Source organism: Caretta caretta, chromosome 14 (genome assembly GCF_965140235.1).
Source record: "Caretta caretta isolate rCarCar2 chromosome 14, rCarCar1.hap1, whole genome shotgun sequence".
NCBI lineage: Eukaryota > Metazoa > Chordata > Testudines > Cheloniidae > Caretta > Caretta caretta.
Window position 1 is genome coordinate 17,740,306 of NC_134219.1, and position 15,229 is coordinate 17,755,534.

At 44.4% G+C, this 15,229-nt stretch overlaps 1 protein-coding gene and 1 non-coding gene across 13 annotated transcripts in view; both read left to right on the forward strand.

Moving 5' to 3' along the window:
* Window positions 1-15,229, forward strand: part of SEC14L1 (SEC14 like lipid binding 1) — a 120,611-nt gene that overhangs the window by 4,709 nt on the left and 100,673 nt on the right. For 9 of the 12 annotated variants that reach the window (XM_075119319.1, XM_048817839.2, XM_075119320.1 and 6 more), the window contains one exon: window positions 13,521-13,627. In XM_075119319.1, coding sequence (XP_074975420.1) covers window positions 13,542-13,627 — 86 coding nt within the window. In that variant the 5' untranslated portion in view covers window positions 13,521-13,541. Of the gene's footprint in view, window positions 1-13,106; window positions 13,394-13,520; window positions 13,628-15,229 lie in introns of those variants that run through there. The other 3 variants (XM_048817830.2, XM_048817828.2, XM_075119324.1) reach the window with 2 other exon arrangements.
* On the forward strand, window positions 13,738-13,919 carry LOC125621911 (small Cajal body-specific RNA 16). The gene has a single exon (XR_007352623.1).

Below are 15,229 nucleotides of genomic sequence, written 5' to 3' on the forward strand. Positions count from 1 at the left end.
AAACATCTTCTGTATTTTCCACAGTATGCATCCGATGAAGTGAGCTGTAGCTCACGAAAGCTTATGCTCAAATAAATTGGTTAGTCTATAAGGTGCCACAAGTCCTCCTTTGCTTTAAAAATAGACATTAAAAGAATATTATTTTGGTTACAAAGTCAAGCACTCAAAAGTTAGGAAATGCCAGAATTAAGCTTGCTTATGCATGGTTAAGGCCCTTGAATGCTGCCCTGGAAAACTGGATTTTATCCATGCCTCTGCCACATCCTGTGTGATGATGGGCAAGTCACTTAAACCAAACTTTTCACAGGTAGTCACTAATGGTATGTTCCCCCTTTTCTGGGTGCCTGACTTCAGACTGTAAGGTCTGATATGCAGAAGTGCTGAGCACTCACAGCTGCAACTGAAGTCAATGGGAGCTGTGCTTTGAACATATAAAGTGCTCTGAAAAAATCAGGTCATAGGGCACACAAAGTTAGTAGACACTTTTAACCTCAATTTCTCTGTGCCTCAGTTCCCCATCTGTAAAATGAAAATAATACTGCCCCCTCATCTGACATGGGCATAGTGGAAATACATTAATTAATATCTGTGAAGCACTCAGATGTTATAATGATAAGTGCCATAGAAAACTCATGAGGAAATTAACAATTCTGTCTTCAGAGTAGGGTTTGAATAGTGTGCAGTAAACCAGGAATAGGGCCACACATGGAAGAATGAAGAAAAAAATTAAATATTGAATAGCAATTCATTAAGCAAGCACCTTCCATCCTGTGCATTGAATGAGGCATACCCATGGGGTGGGGTGGGGTGAAGAACCTGAATTCTGTAATTTCCTTATTTTTGAGCACTTGACTTTGTAACCTTAATAATGTCCTTTTAACCTAGTTTTTGTGTGTAATGTATACATATATTTCATAAAAAGTCTACTGGATGGTGTTATGGCAGAAATAAGAGCGAGTGCTTATTAATTTTTAATCAGCCATTGGTAGGAGAGCTATTGCATGTATATTGTTAAGAGTCTTCTTTTGTTGAACTATTTATACTGAAATACCTTGAAGGGAACTTTGATTGTGATACCTTTATACATGCTGCAAAGGACCATATTACTCCACAAGTGGACCTGCCAAAGTCAATGGGAGTCACGTACTGTTCAGCATGAGAAGAGGTATAAGAATCTGGCCCATAAAAAACAGTAGATAGAAAAGTAGATACAGATATTGATTTATTTCACATTAATGTATCTGGGGGTTTAGGTGCTAGTGAAATCAGTCTGTGAATCCTCCATATATATTGACTTAATGGCTGTGGATGTCTCCTTCTGAGGCATAAATTAAAAAAAAAAAACAATACAGTTTGTCAGAATATGGAAGTTGTTTTATAAAAAATAGATCATATCATATTTTTTCTATTTTGACAGAAAAATAATCCTCCCATTCCTTCCCCAAATCTATTCCCGGCAATTTTAGGGCCACAATGACATAATTCACCCCTAGAAGTAATAAACAAAAGGGGCAGAGGAAAGCAGTTTAGATTGCTCCCTGCTGTTCCCCAAAGCCTGCCACCCCAGCTCTGCATTAAAGGTCACAACAAAGGTAAATTCCTCATCCATTAAGCAGGTTCCCATTTATCCCACTGGTAGAGAACCTGTAGTTCCCTAGTGTCTCCTTTCACACGTTACCAGACTGAACACGTTTTGTCTGAGCCAAATGAATACTGACCTTTTTTAGTGCATCTTACAGAAAATGGAAAGTATTGGAATAGATTCTATTAATATTGTCAGCTGAGGGGAGACTATTATTTGCACAAATTATGTACGGGGAGATTACTACATTATTTTTGTGCAATTTATTGTGTAATTCAGTTCCATTTTTAAATACATTTTCTGGTTTCTTCCTTCCCCTCCCTAAAATTTGCAGGACGCGTGTGTGTTTAATCACCTTTCCCTTGAAAAAACAACCAAACAAACACACATACACTATGGGAAACTCTATAGAGAAGAAAATACCAGCCATTCTGTCTGACTGCACAAAGTCAGAGATCCCAGCTTCATTGGGAGGGGAAAGGAGTAGGACACAAGCCATTCAGCAGAAAGCTTTGGACTCCTACTGAAGCCGATAACAGTGCGGATAAACAGTGCCCCTGCCAAAAGCTGCAGAACTGACCAGAATACCACAAGCTCATGCAAATGACCTGCAGATCCCCACTAGCTACATGCTAGGTTGGGTGGATAGTAAACTAACTGGGCTGCACTGCAGCTGCAATCCCAAGGAGAAATTCTGGTTGACTCAGACAGGATTCCTCATGTAGCTTCCAGGCAACTATTGTATCACTCCTGGGAAAGATACAACATGTTTCCCCTGCTACACTCAGTGCCCAGTCTAAAACCCACTCCATTCAATGGGAGCTACAAGTAGCCACCACCTCGAACATTCAGGCCAAACTTTTATTTAGGAGCTTACCTAGGATTTAGGAGTCTGATTTTAGGCTCTCAGGTTTGAAAATTTTGACCATAAGCTCTGCCTCAGTTCCCGCATCTGTAAAATGTGGAGAATATTTACCAACCTCAGGGGGTGTTGTGAGGTTAATTTAATGTCTGTAAAGAACATGGAGATCCTCTGTTAAGGGCTCTAGGGAAGTGGCTGGTTCTATTTTAATTTGCTCATGAATTTTGTAAGGCAAGTGAATAAGCAAATAACCCTTATTGTGTGTGGCTTTTATCCCCTATACTCAGAGGACTGTGATGTGTTTTACTGCTAAAAGCCACATACCTACTTTGGCGTGCCTGAGAATTGTGGGTGTTGAATTTAAAGGTGTTATTATTTTATACATTTTATTTTTCTAACAATCAGCTAATGGCTCCTGGGCAGTCAGAGGAACCCAACCCCTAACCATGATCTTCATTGGTCAGTCTAGTTCCTCCTCCCAATATCCATATCGGGCCTAATCCTGTTGGTGAAAATGCAGTGCTTATGGTGGTCTAAAAAAAGTGCTGGGTTCCTCTGTCATAATTTGCAAGCAGCAGCTTTGGCCAGACAGTGCTTGAAATGCACCCCTCAGAAACCTGGCTTGATCTTTAATTAAAAAATTTTTTTTTTGCCAAGTCTGTAACCTCCTATGGCCCTCCCCCCAGCACTGAATAAATGACAAAACCCTTACCAACGTCAGTCAAGGGACTCTTTTAACAGGCTACTGTAACCACCTTAGGTATCTGTAAGTAACAAAGAAAAGGCCATTCTAATTAAAAGTGTGGGTAGCTGTTCAACGATAAGTGATTCTGTTCTGGCTCTTACCAGGCTGATGGATAGGCAAGTGTAGCTGAGCATTTTCCAGAATAAAATAAAACCCAATATGATGATACTTACAGCAACCAATTAAAATGTTCTCCCATTCCCCCAACTGTAGAAGAAAATACTGGATTTTTTTCATTTGTATGTATTTATTCCTTTATTGTTCTGTGAATGCTAATGGAAATCAATACAGTCATTCATTCTGAACCGCTTCTCACATGTGATAAGACAAACACCGTGGAATATGAGTTAAGGCTGGAGGATAAAACTGAATTTTTATCCTGAACCCTCGTTTTGCTGGCTCCTCTGGGTTTAAGTCAGTCCTTGCCACAGATTTCCCTGCATCTTTTGTGTGGGTGGGTGATGGTTTCGTTAATCATAGCTTGCATTGAGGCAACCCCTCTGGGTAATGTTAACAGATACTGCCTGTGGTAAAGTATGGGAGAGGGGCGGAGGGCAAATTTCACTAAGAGTCACTGAAGTTGCAGAAACTTCAGATAATTAGCAGAGAATATAAATCCCCAAAGCTGTACATACAGTGTACTTCACCATTCAAGAGGCTCAGCTGTATCAAGTAAATACTCTTCTCATCCCTTAGGCCGGGCATCTGCAGCAGGCGGAGCATGATTAATTGTTCACATGTGTGGGAGGATGAAAGCAGAAGGTCTGTCTGGCAGAATCTGCCCTCATGAATATTCATCAGGGGAATTTAAAACAGCTGGGAAGCATGTTTGTATCTGGAGAAGATGCAGATGGGGTTAATGGAGCAAATGGAAAGAAACATGTTAGGTACCTTAGACACTTTTGTGTGATGGCTTCTTGACAGGGGTTACTAGGGAGGGGAATATTGGTACTTCTGGGGAGGCAGTTGCTGAAAATGGAATGTTATTTATCAGGGCCATTATATATCAAATGGAATGAAGTTAAGAAGAGGGGAATGCAGGCTGAATATAAAGGGAAAACTTCTTGAGAAAAGTTGGACTGTGGGATTGTCTCCAAATGGGAATGCAGGAAGCCCCATCCCTGGAGCCATTTCAAGCTAGGCTGGACAAAGCATTAGAACAAGCCTCAAATGCCATGGGGATTGAACTAAATTGCATGTTTTTTTAATTAATTTTTAAATAAGTGCAAGGTGCCACTGCTCTAAAGACTGAAACTCTCATATATGTACCCTTTTAACTAGAGATAGACCTGAAATAAAATCATCTGTCTGAACATATCTAGCCTATGTGGCTGTTTGAAATCTGAATATTGTAAATGGTCCATTTCTTTATAATAGGTAGAACAAAACCCTAGATTCAAGCAGCCCCAAACTTTGGGGTGTTTGAAATCTGCATGAGAAGTCTGTGGCTTGGTACCATCACAATTGGTAAGAAGACTAATACTCCTTCCATTGCATTAGGAGGGGTCCCTGTACTTAAGAGCTGTATCCAGACTTGCTGTATCCAAGAACGGCATGTGAACATGCACTAACTGGGGATGAATGAACAGGTTTGGATAAAAGAACATTCCATGCAGAACCTTTACCCATTTCTATAACCAAATCAGTTTGAGGGCTTGAAATCTTCAGTATTTTTTCACGTCTGGCTTTCGACTGGCCCACAAAGCTTGTTCTCATGAAAGTCCCAGTCCAGTCATGCAGAGTCGGGAGGCTCAGATAATTCAGAGACACTTCAGCAAAGTTTCTGAACCTCTGGACTCTTCTGTGAGCTAAATCCAAACTCCAAACATGTGGAGGTTTGTTGCAAAAAATGTATTTTTAAAGCTCCGTGCTGACCTGGAAAGATAGAGAGAAGAGAGCTTGGTGGAGAGGTCTGAAAATGGCTTCCCACTCACTGATCCAACAGACCCCAAGCCTATTGATCTTCTGTGCATGTCATAAGACATAACAGCTTAAAGATACCCCTCCCTTTTAGATTCCTGACACGGATTTTGAAACAAAGAAAGAAGCTAACCCCAGAGGGGAGACGTGCAGTGTAAAATATTTTTTCTAAATTGTGGAATAAACTAATAGTGACTGATTTTTGAACCTGTTGGCCAAGGTCACTTTCTTCCTTTTCCTCATTCTGAATGCATGAGCATGTGCAGTGTTGTTGCAGCTGTGTTGGTCCCAGGATATTAGAGAGACAAGGCGGGTGAAGTAATCTCTTTTATTGGGCCAATTTCTGATAGTTAGAGGGAGACAAGCTTTTGAGCTCACACAGACCTGAAGAAGAGCTCTGTGTAAGCTCTAACGCTTGTCTCACTTGCATTAGAATATATCTTTCAGTGCTAAGGACATGGCAGGTGGGTGCAGGGTATTGTGTATAGGGGTTGAAACACAGCATTGGGAGTCAGGATTTCTGAGTCTTTTTACTAGCTCTGCCCATCTCACGCAATGACTCAGAAATGTCAGTGTTTAAGCAGAGAGGGAACTCTGATCCTCCAGCGTGTCCTTCATTTTGCAACCAATTCTGGAAATGGTAGCGATTCCCAATGAGGTTACATAACATTGATCCTGACTGCTAGGATTACAATGGGCATCCACAATACTTTGCATGATCTCACTTTTGCCTTAAGGAGTTGTGCCATGAAGTGTGGAAGTGATACACAGACAACAGCACTGCTGCAGTATTTGCCAAGGAGTGCAATGTCTGGACCCAGAGCAATACTGCACCCAAATCAGGCTGGCTGGTTTAAATGCACTGCATCATTGCAACTTGCCCTGCTTCAGTCTCACGGACGCAACAGTGTAATTTTCTAACTCAGGCGAGGTTATTGTGTGACTCTAATGGGGCACTGGCCCTTTAAGGCCAGAGGCGGTAGTTACCCTGTTGCATGTTTCCAGGGAAAGTGGATGAAAGCCGTGAAGTAGTCCTTTGGAGCAAGGAAGCTGGTCCTGGGGAACAGTTAGGCCTGGATCCACAAAGGGACTTAGGTATTGTTATGCTGCGTTGTGTCACACCTAACATTTAGGGGCCTAGAAAATCACAGGCACACACCATCGTCCACAAAGTCTGTGTTAGGTGCCTAGGAATAGGATCCACAAAAGCTAGCATACTAAGTGGGGAGCCATCTAAGCTAGCCAATGGGAGAGAGTTCGGCACCTAAGTCCAGGCTGCAGGGAGGCGCCTATCTCTATTAGTTACCACCAATGAGAACCTGTCTCCTGGAGTCAGGTGACTTAGGCGCCTAAGCAGTTTATTGTGAGAATGAGTTAGGAACCTGCCTCACTCCATACCAAATGGCCAGAGGAGGAGGAGATGGGGGTGGTACTCACCTTATAACTTAAGCCTAGTGGTTACAGCATTCACCTGAGAAGTGGGAGATCCCTCCTCCAATCACTCTTTATTATTTACCCATAGTGGACCAGCTTCAGCAGGAAAGATTGAGGGAGTCCCACATCAGAATATCCCATAGCTCAGTGATTAGAGCACTTCCCTAAGAAGTTAGAGACCTCTGTTCAAATCCTTCCTTCCCCCTTATAGAAAGGGGGTAATTGAACCTGGCTCTCCCATATCCGAAGTGAATGCTCTAACCACTGAGTTAGAAGGTGGGCTGTACCACTGTTGCTGCCAGCAGCCTGATTTTGAATGGGACCCAATCCAGTAGGTGGCTTCTGAGCACACCAGTTTGGGCCCTATACATCACTTAGGTGTTTGGCTGTCCTTCTTTCCCTGGTTTGTGAATTGCTCTGAGGCTTAAGTGGGAGATAAGTGTCCAGATATCTAGACTGAGGCAGCAGTGCACATGGCCAGAGGCAAAAACAGGCACTGCAGGAACTCTTATCCTGAAAACATAGATGCTTAGTGAGTTTAGGTGCCTACAGGGTTCATTTAAGGGAATGGACAAGACCCAGCCATCCCTGCCTATCCTGGGCTGCTCTTTGCATGTCCTCTATGTTGTGAAGTCCCATAAGTTTTCCCTTTCTAGTATTTGGAGGAGGCATTCTTTTTTTCTGGCCCTGCTTGCATGTTCCTGCAGCTGCCAAATGGCACGCCTGCCGTGGCAGATGCTCTGGCTTTATTCTTAAGATATGTCCCAAATTTTTCGATCTTCTTTTCCGGATAACTTCAGCGATAGGGGTTGTTGACTCTGTTATAAATTAATTCCATTTAATTCTAGTATTTTTCTGAGGCATCCTTTCAAAGGCATTTAGACATCTGTCTGTACCTTTGGTTGATTTCCAGCTTTCACATCCAGATGTTAAAATGAAAGTAACATTTGAGTTAAAGATTCATACTTTGGTCTGTAGGTTGCAGATGTTCAATGACCAAAACTTGTTTATGTTGGTGAATGCAGCTGACACTATGCCAATTCATGGCATCATTTCTTTGTGGACATCGCCATTTGGTTAGACATTATTGCCAAGGTATGTGAATTGACTCACTTCTTCTATTCCTTTGCCTTCTAACGTAATGCTTGAGTTGGGAGTTGAATTGTGATGACAGCTTAGAAATATGAAATTGCTTATCCTATACTTTAATATGAGCGTTCTCTTTCAGAGGGCCTAATTAGAGGGCTGAATTTTCAGAAGTGCTGAGCACCAACAGATGCCATTGACTTTAATTGGAGTTATGGGTGTTCAATGCCTCTGAAAATCAGAAGAGTAGTTTGAGGGGTTAATTTAATGACCAAAGCACAGCATGGGGTCTTAAGCCACTGACTCATTAATTGATGGGGACTGCATGGCTAAAGCATGATATAACACTCATAAAATTTAGGGGATAATCTCTGGTCTTAATTGGACTATTTTTTGGCAAAGTTACAACATAATTAGGAAGTGTTAATTCATAATAAAGAACCTTATGAATTAGGTAGATCCATCACTTAGTCTCAATTATAAATCAGAATAAACACAGAACTTCACTGCAGGTGTCATCTGCTCAAAACAGCATGGCAGGATTTTCTGTTTATAACTCTGGGTATCTGGAATTTCTGTATTATTTTTGTAATTCCTAGACTACAAGGATGTATCTTTTACAGCCTGCCTCCAACAGAATAATGCACTGTGGACCAGAGAGATCATAGACAACAAGTCAGGAACAACTCTATAGTTATGAGGGATTCCTCCCACCCTCCACTGCAAACCCAAATACGACTGCAGAAGCATATGGGGCCATTAACAGCCTGCAGGGTCCAGGGGAGATTTACTCATAGATTCATGGATTTCAAGGCCAGAAGGGACAACTGTGATCACCTAGTCTGACCTCCTGTGTAACACAGACCAACGAACTTCCCCAAAGTAATTCCTGCATCGTACCTTTTGGAAAAACATCCCGTCTTGATTTAAAAATTGACAAGTGATGGAGAATCCACCCCCACCATTGATAAATTGCTCAGTGTTAATTACTCTTACTGTTAAAAATTTACACTTTATTTCTAGTCTGAATTTATCTAGCTTCAACTTCCAGCCATTGCATTATTATACATTTCTCTGCTCTATTGAAGAGCGTATTATCATTATTTGTTCCCCATGTAGGTATTTACAGACTTTTATCAAGTCACCCCTTAGCCTTCTCTTTGTTAAACTAAATAGATTAAGCTCCGGAGTCTATCACAATAAGGCACACTTTCTAATCCTTTAGCAATTCTCATGGTTCTTCTCTGAACCCTCTGCACTTTCTCAACATCCTTCTTGAATTGTTGACACCAGAACTGGACATAGTATTCCAGCAGCAGTCACACCAATGCCAAATACAGAGGTGAAATAACCTCTCTCTTCCTATTCAAGATTCCCATTTATGCATCCCAAAATCTCATTAGCCTTTTTGGCCACAGCAGCTCACTGTGCCCCCAAACCTTTTGCAGAGTCACTGCTTTCCAGTGTGTGAGTCCCCCACCACACTGTAAGTATGGCTTATGTTCTATGTTCCTTTCTATGTTCCTAGATGCATACATCTACATTTAATTATATTGTAATGCATATTGTTTGCTTGTGCCCAACTTACCAAGTGATTCAGATCGCTTTGTACCAGTGACCTGTCCTCTTCCTTATTTAGCACTCCCACAACTTTGGTGTCATCTGTAAACTTTATCAGTCATGATTTTGTTTTCTGCCAGGTCGCTGATAAAAATGTTAAATAGCATAGGAATAATAACTGATCCCGGTGGGACCCCACTAGAAACACACTAGCTTGATGATGATTCCCCACTCACACTTACATTTTGAGATTTATCAGTTAGCCAGCTTTTACTCAATTTAATGTGTACCATAATGCTGGAATAGGATGACAGGGAATGGATCACCTGATAATTGCCCTGTTCTGTCCATTTCCTTTGAATCATGTGGCATTGGCCACTTTCAGAAGACAGGATACTAGGCTAGATGGACTATTGGTCTGACCCAGTATGGCCATTTTTTATGTTCTTATGTTAATTTAATATTATTGTACTTTTTTAATAAAAAAAAGTGGTACCCATGAGGTACCCAGTCAAATGCCTTAAAGAGGTCTAAGTATATTACAGCAACACCATTACCTTTATCAACCAAATTTGTAATCTCACCAAAAAAGATATCAAGTTAATTTGACAGGATCTAGTTTCCATAAACCCATGTTGATTGGCATGTATTATATTACCCTCCTTTAATTCTTTATTAAGTCCCATATTAGCCACTCCATTTTCTTGCCCAGGACTGATGTCAGACTGACAGACCTATAATTACCTGGATCATCCTAGGCACCAAGTAGGGCCACAATATGGGCTTCCCACAAATCCCAACATAAGAGATGTTCCCGGGGCAGTGCTGTAGTCCCACAGGCAACCTCCAGGGTTGATCTAAGTTACACTGGGGGTCATTTTGGCCCCCATAGGAGCCAGAATTGGGAGTGTTCCAAGTTAACTTAAAGACACCTTTGTCCCCCGTATCCTTGTGCTGCACCTCCAGGAAGCACAGCACAGAATTTCAGCTAAATAGTTAATGCTGAGCTAGAATGGTCAGTTTAAGGGCCTTCTCCTACTCCCACTGAACTCAATGGCATAAATCTCTGAGGTCTATAGGTTGGTTCAAGCTTACTGCAGCAGAAACGTACCTTTGGGGCTAAAGCTTCTTGTGTTTGACCTCAGGTCATAAATTAATTTTTAGGGAAAAGTCTAAAAATGCGTTCAGCATTAATACTTTGAAGTCAGACTCTGCAGAATGGGAGAGGAAGTGTCAATTCAGCTTTGAAACTGTTCTGCCACTGTGAGGCATGGTGTCCATGGCCAAATTTCAGCTCCCTCTTTTATGCACCCTGATGTATGCCTTTTTCTAGCTGGCTTCTACCCATAGCTGTATAAATACAGGGCTTGATCATGCTAAATGTAGCATCCATAGTGAAAATGAGAAATCCCATTGACGTCACCATGCCTAGTAGTAAGTGTTTACAGGACCGGGCCTCTAACCAAGATTTTCTGAAATAAAACAATGAAATTACACACCCCAAAGCAGCTATAGCCTGTGGCTTATTTTATTCATTGCACTTGGAAACTGGTACAAATGAAACAAAGGCCACTCACAACTCATTCACCACTGAAGTTGCTGTTAGTTATAGGAAGTGGCCAAACTCACCATCGGTGTAATTCTCATGACTTCAGTGGAGTTGTGCCAAGGGTGAATTTGATGCAGTGTTAATATAAAGTAGCAGGTGTGCATGGTACAATCAGAGGGCAGTAATAAAGTTTATAATTTACTTGGCTGCTACAAGAGAAAGTGTCATTGAAGTGCAAAGTATTATAACTGTTTACAATTATTAATGTATTGTCCCATAATCCCCCTCAGAGATGGGTGGGTAGGAAGGTGTTATAGCAAACTGTCTAATAACTGCACTACTGCCCTCTATTGTGTACACCCAGAACATCTCCGCTGTGTCATCGGCCCTGTACGGCAAAGTGGGTGTCCTTTTGGAACAGGAGGGTCTGAATTTTTATGCTGGCTGTTACTGGAAATCTCTGGATAGCCTCAGGATGTAGCCTTGTGATAGTCATAAATAAGATGGCCATAACATTATCCTCCTACTCCAGGTGGGGAAACTGCAGCAGGGAGCAGAAGTGACTTGTCCAAGGTCCCATCCCCCTTCCAGGGGTGGGAGGCGAGAAGCCAGGAGCCGTGGGGCCAGTCCCACCCTGCTCTATGGAACCATTTATAAAGAGGGGGTGCTGAAACCGATTGAGCCAAACTGGAAACCCTGGATAATGGAAACCTCTTCAAACCAGGGGGTGCTACTGCAGCCCCACCCGCCTAGTTCCATCCCCTAGGCCCTGCTCTCAGCGCTACTCCACGCTGCCCTCCCCCGGATGTTTTATGGGGGTGCAGGGTGCCCCTTGCTTCACCCCACTTCCAGCCCTTGAAGTTCTGGGGGTGTCCAGGGGCTGGGGGGGGGCGCTACCCCTGGGGCTGACCCCCAGGCTCACCCCGCCTCCCCTCACTGCTGGGTCCTACGTCCAGTCCGGTAGGGCGCCCCCTCAGCGCAGCTTCCCGCCCACGGGCTGGGCCCAGCGCCGGGGTCTGCCGTCGCCGGCCGCGGGGTCACGTGTCGCGCGGGGCCCTGGGTGAGCTTGGCGCAGCCCGGCAGGGGCTGCAGCCGTTGCGGGCCCTTTAAGGCGGCTGGGAGGACCGCAACTTCCGCGGGCCGCTCTTGGTTAACGCTTTTGGGCAACTTCCTCAGCAGCACCCTTCTAGCCGCCGGCTCCGCCTTCTCTACGGCTTCCTCGCCTTGGCCTTTCCTTTGCGGCCGCGCGAGACCAAACGGCGGCCGGGTCGCTGGCGGGGGGGCCTGGAGCCCCCGGCCTCCTTCCCCTCCCCGGGGCCGCCAGTGGAGGCCAGCGAGGGGTGGGGTGTTCGTGGGGAGGGTGGATAATGGGAGCCAGTGAGTGAGATGGGGGGTGTAGTGGGGATTGGGGGCCGGGAAGGGAGGTTGCGGGGGGAAGTGTGGGCAGGGGGGGAATGGGGTGTATGTGTGTGGGGGGTAAATCATGGGGGGCCAGGAAGAGAGGTTGCGGGGGGAAGTGTGGGCAGAGGGGGGAGATGGGGTGTATGTGTGTGGGGGGGGGTAAATCATGGGGGGCCAGGAAGAGAGGTTGCGGGGGGAAGTGTGGGCAGAGGGGGGAGATGGGGTGTATGTGTGTGGGGGGGGGTAAATCATGGGGGGCCAGGAAGAGAGGTTGCGGGGGGAAGTGTGGGCAGAGGGGGGGATGGGGTGTATGTGTGGGGGGATAAATCATGGGGGGAAGGGAGGTTGCTGGGGGAAGTGTGGGCGGGGGGGGATGGGGTGTATGTGTGTGGGGGGTAAATCATGGGGGGCCAGGAAGAGAGGTTGCGGGGGGAAGTGTGGGCAGAGGGGGGGGATGGGGTGTATGTGTGGGGAGATAAATCATGGGGGGCCGGGAAGGGAAGTTGCCAGGGGAAGTGTGGGCAGAGAGGGGGGATGAGGTGTATGGGGGGGGGGAAATCATGGGGGCCAGGAAGAAGTATGGGCAGAGAGGGGGGATGGCGTGTATGTGGGAGGGTAAATAATGGGGGCATAGTGAGGGTGTTGTGGGGTGTAGTGTGGGCCATCAAGGGGCAGGGGGTATATGTGGAGAGGATGAATAGTGGGACTAGTGAGGGGGTTTGGGTGTAGTGGGTGAAGCAAGAGGGATGGGGTGTATGTGGGGAGGATGAGTAATGGGGGCCAGCTAAGGGAGGTTGGGGGGTGTAGTGTGGGTAGAGGGGGATTGGAGTGTAATGTAGGGAAGGTGAATAGTGGGACTAATGAGGTGGTTTGGGTGTAGTGGGTGAAGCAAGGGGGATGAGGTGTATCTGGGGTGGGGTGTATGTGGGGAGGGTGAATTGTGGGGGCAGAGATGGAGGTTGGGGGTGTAGTGAGGGCAGAGAGGGGGATTGGAGGAAATGCACATGGGTGTGTGATATGGGGGTCAGCAAGAGGGATGGGAGTAGGAAGCAGGGACGCCTTATTCTAAGTCTAGGCTCTGGATCTCACTGAGCCACTGGCCCCCTGTATTACTCAGTTTCTGTTGATAGGGTATGTTGGCCCTTAGCTATATTTCAGGGGGTTAGCTGGGTTACAGAATCGGTGGATGCCATGTTGAGCCCTGATGCCTGCAGCATGGTGGTTTTTGTAGCACAGATGGAATGAGGCATTTTGGTAAGTACAGTGGAGATGAAGGCTGACTTGCCCTCACAGGCAATGAGAGAGGTTAATTGTGACTGACTCTTTCTCTCTGCTATTCTGGTTTTGGTCTCTGATCATGTGTCTCCAAATTTCTTGGCAGGGTTTACTCTCCATTGCCTAAATGAAGGAACAATTTCCACCTCCGTCTTGGATTGTACTGGGGCTAGAGTGCATTAAATCCATTTCTAGTGGTGCTACTGATGTGAGGTAACTGTTTAACCATTTAATTAAAGTTTGATTTAGGATTTGCTGTTCTTTCCTTGGCAAGAGGCAATTGTACAGAAGCACAGGAGGTTGGCAGGCTTTGTAGAAAGCACAGGGTCTGGGAGAAGGCTGCTGTGTGGCTGGGCCCTTGGTGACACAGCCTTGTACCAGCCAGCCTGATCTCTTGCCCTAGAGTAATCCTACGCAGACTCCTTTCTAGAGTTTGCCCTGTGCAGTAGCAGGTGTGAGCATTCTTGCAGCATTTTGGTGGTCATGTATGATACTGCATACAAAATCTTTCCAGTTTAAGTCAAGGAAAAATGTATGGTTTACATAGTCACAGTTCTTCTTTATTCAGTATTAATCTCGGTTCTGAATTTTAAAACTCTGAGAGGTTATATGTAATGGGACCTAACACCAAGCTGAAAGAGTCATTGCCTGACAAACAAGCTCTACAGGTTTAATAATCAAACTTAATTTTTATAGATCACATTCTTCATTTTCTTTAACACTGCTGATTTCCAAGTACCAATAGAAATCTGTGGATTTGGATTCTCCCATGTAGAATTTAATCCCTGGCTATTTATCTTAAATTTAAGATTTAATTTAAAAAATAAGCGTTTTACTTTCTGATTATATCCCTGTGTGTTGACATCTTAAGTGGATCTGCAGACAATAGACATGGGTGCTGTTAATTGTCCGCATGTGTCTCAATAGGAATATAATGCTGGAGCCTGATGATTTACCATGGTTTGTGTGGAAATTCATACTTCCCCTGCTAGTCATTCAGTTAGTGCAGTGTTTCCAGAATACTTCCAGCCCAGCCTATACTGACTCTATAACAGTGTTAGTATGAACCATATTTTAAAACAGTGCAGCTTGCATTGTTCCTTTGCCAGTATAAATAGAACCTAACTCCCTTTCCTTCTACTCCATTATAGCCAGCATAATAAGCAGAACAGTGGCTTTTTGAGAGTCAATAATATGATTAACCCTGTACAGTACCTAGACAACAACAAGGTCCCTGCCTCAAAGGGGTTGGCGGGGGGACTTACAAGCAGACAGACAATATCCCAGTTTACTGATTGAAGGCCTGAATTCTAATATTTTTTTTAAAAACTCAATTTGTTGGGTCGTCATTGAAGGTTTCATGAGGGAAGAGTGCTTTAAGGAAGGATTTGAATAGTCAGAGTAGCTGTTGAGTGCCCAAGTGTGGAGGATTGTCTTTGGCATGAGAACCACACACTTCGAAAGCGAGAGCCAGGAAAAAGGGTTAATGACACTGCTTCTCATATGCTGTTAGAGGACATGACCCTAAACAGTGAATGTGCCTCCTTGAGGACATCAGAAGGCCAACTGGGAGGCCTTTGGTCTCCTGGTTTAACATCTCAAAGTCTTACCTGAATCCTGGGTAAAGTTAATGTAAAACATCCACTATTGCAACTGACTAGCAGAAGGAAAACCGGTAGAACCTCAGTCATGAGAGTTAAAGTTCCAGCTAACCTCCTACCCTTCCGTTAACTGACCTGCACAGTGATGCTACATCTTTTCACTTGAGACTGCTCTTTAGCCACATAGTGACTCAACCAAGGAGATGTAAGGCTT